Source organism: Vombatus ursinus, unplaced genomic scaffold, assembly GCF_900497805.2.
Source record: "Vombatus ursinus unplaced genomic scaffold, bare-nosed wombat genome assembly UNPS02013882.1, whole genome shotgun sequence".
Classification (NCBI taxonomy): Eukaryota; Metazoa; Chordata; class Mammalia; order Diprotodontia; family Vombatidae; genus Vombatus; species Vombatus ursinus.
This window is the reverse complement of record NW_020953660.1, coordinates 2,253-2,963: the sequence shown is the minus strand read 5'-3', so window position 1 is coordinate 2,963 and position 711 is coordinate 2,253. Positions and strand designations below refer to the sequence as shown.

Here is a 711-nt window from a genome sequence, read left to right as displayed (position 1 = left end):
GAGCGAGTGGGAGAGCGAACGAGCCAGTGGGAGAGCGAACGAGCCAGCGGGAGAGCGAACGAGCGAGTGAGAGAGCACCCGGCCAGGAGCTGTCCCCGTCCCTGTCCCCACCCCCCAGAGCTATCAAAGGTGTGGAGGAGCAGGGAGGGAAGGAGGGAAGAGACACGGGGGGTGGGGGGGGCCGTGGATGCTCCTCGAGCCCTGTCTCGCGGTGACGATCTTGACTTAGCAGAGGTGAGCCCCCCCATGGGGTGGTTGGGACCCTGGTGTGCCCTTCCCTGACCCCAGGGGTGCCCTGCCTCTGTTCCCCCCCCCCCAGCGGCCATGGGGCCCTCCTTTTCCCAGCACGATTCTCCAGAGGTCGGGGGAGGGGGGCAGGAAGCTAGGAGGCTGGTCTAAGCCAAGCCCTGACCTCTCTTCTCTGCCCTTAGCTGCTGGCCCTCTGCTGCCTACGCGCAGCTGGCCCTTCAGAAGAGAGGAAGGAGAGGCAGGAACGTGAGCAGCGAGTCTATGCTCCCTTATTCCACGGCAGCCAGTAGGTGTGCTGTGGGCATGTTCAACACATCCATGGGGGAGCTGCAGAAGCACTTGTACAAAGGGGAATACTGTGCCTTCAAGTACGCCCCCATGTTCGAGAGCGACTTCATCCAGGTGCTTCCCATGGAAAGCTTCCCCCCCCCCCCCCCCCCCCCCCCCCCCCCCCCCCCCCCC

The 711-nt window shown here is 65.3% G+C and overlaps 1 protein-coding gene across 3 annotated transcripts in view; it reads left to right on the top strand.

Annotated features, from left to right (window-relative positions):
* Positions 1 to 18: 18 nt before the first annotated feature.
* Positions 19 to 711, top strand: part of LOC114040625 (protein FAM71C-like) — a 2,939-nt gene continuing 2,246 nt past the window's right edge. Inside the window, exons 1-2 of one of the 3 annotated variants that reach the window (XM_027858736.1) lie at positions 19 to 66; positions 432 to 651. In XM_027858736.1, coding sequence (XP_027714537.1) covers positions 511 to 651 — 141 coding nt within the window. In that variant the 5' untranslated portion in view covers positions 19 to 66; positions 432 to 510. Of the gene's footprint in view, positions 130 to 431; positions 652 to 711 lie in introns of all 3 variants that reach the window. The other 2 variants (XM_027858737.1, XM_027858735.1) reach the window with 2 other exon arrangements.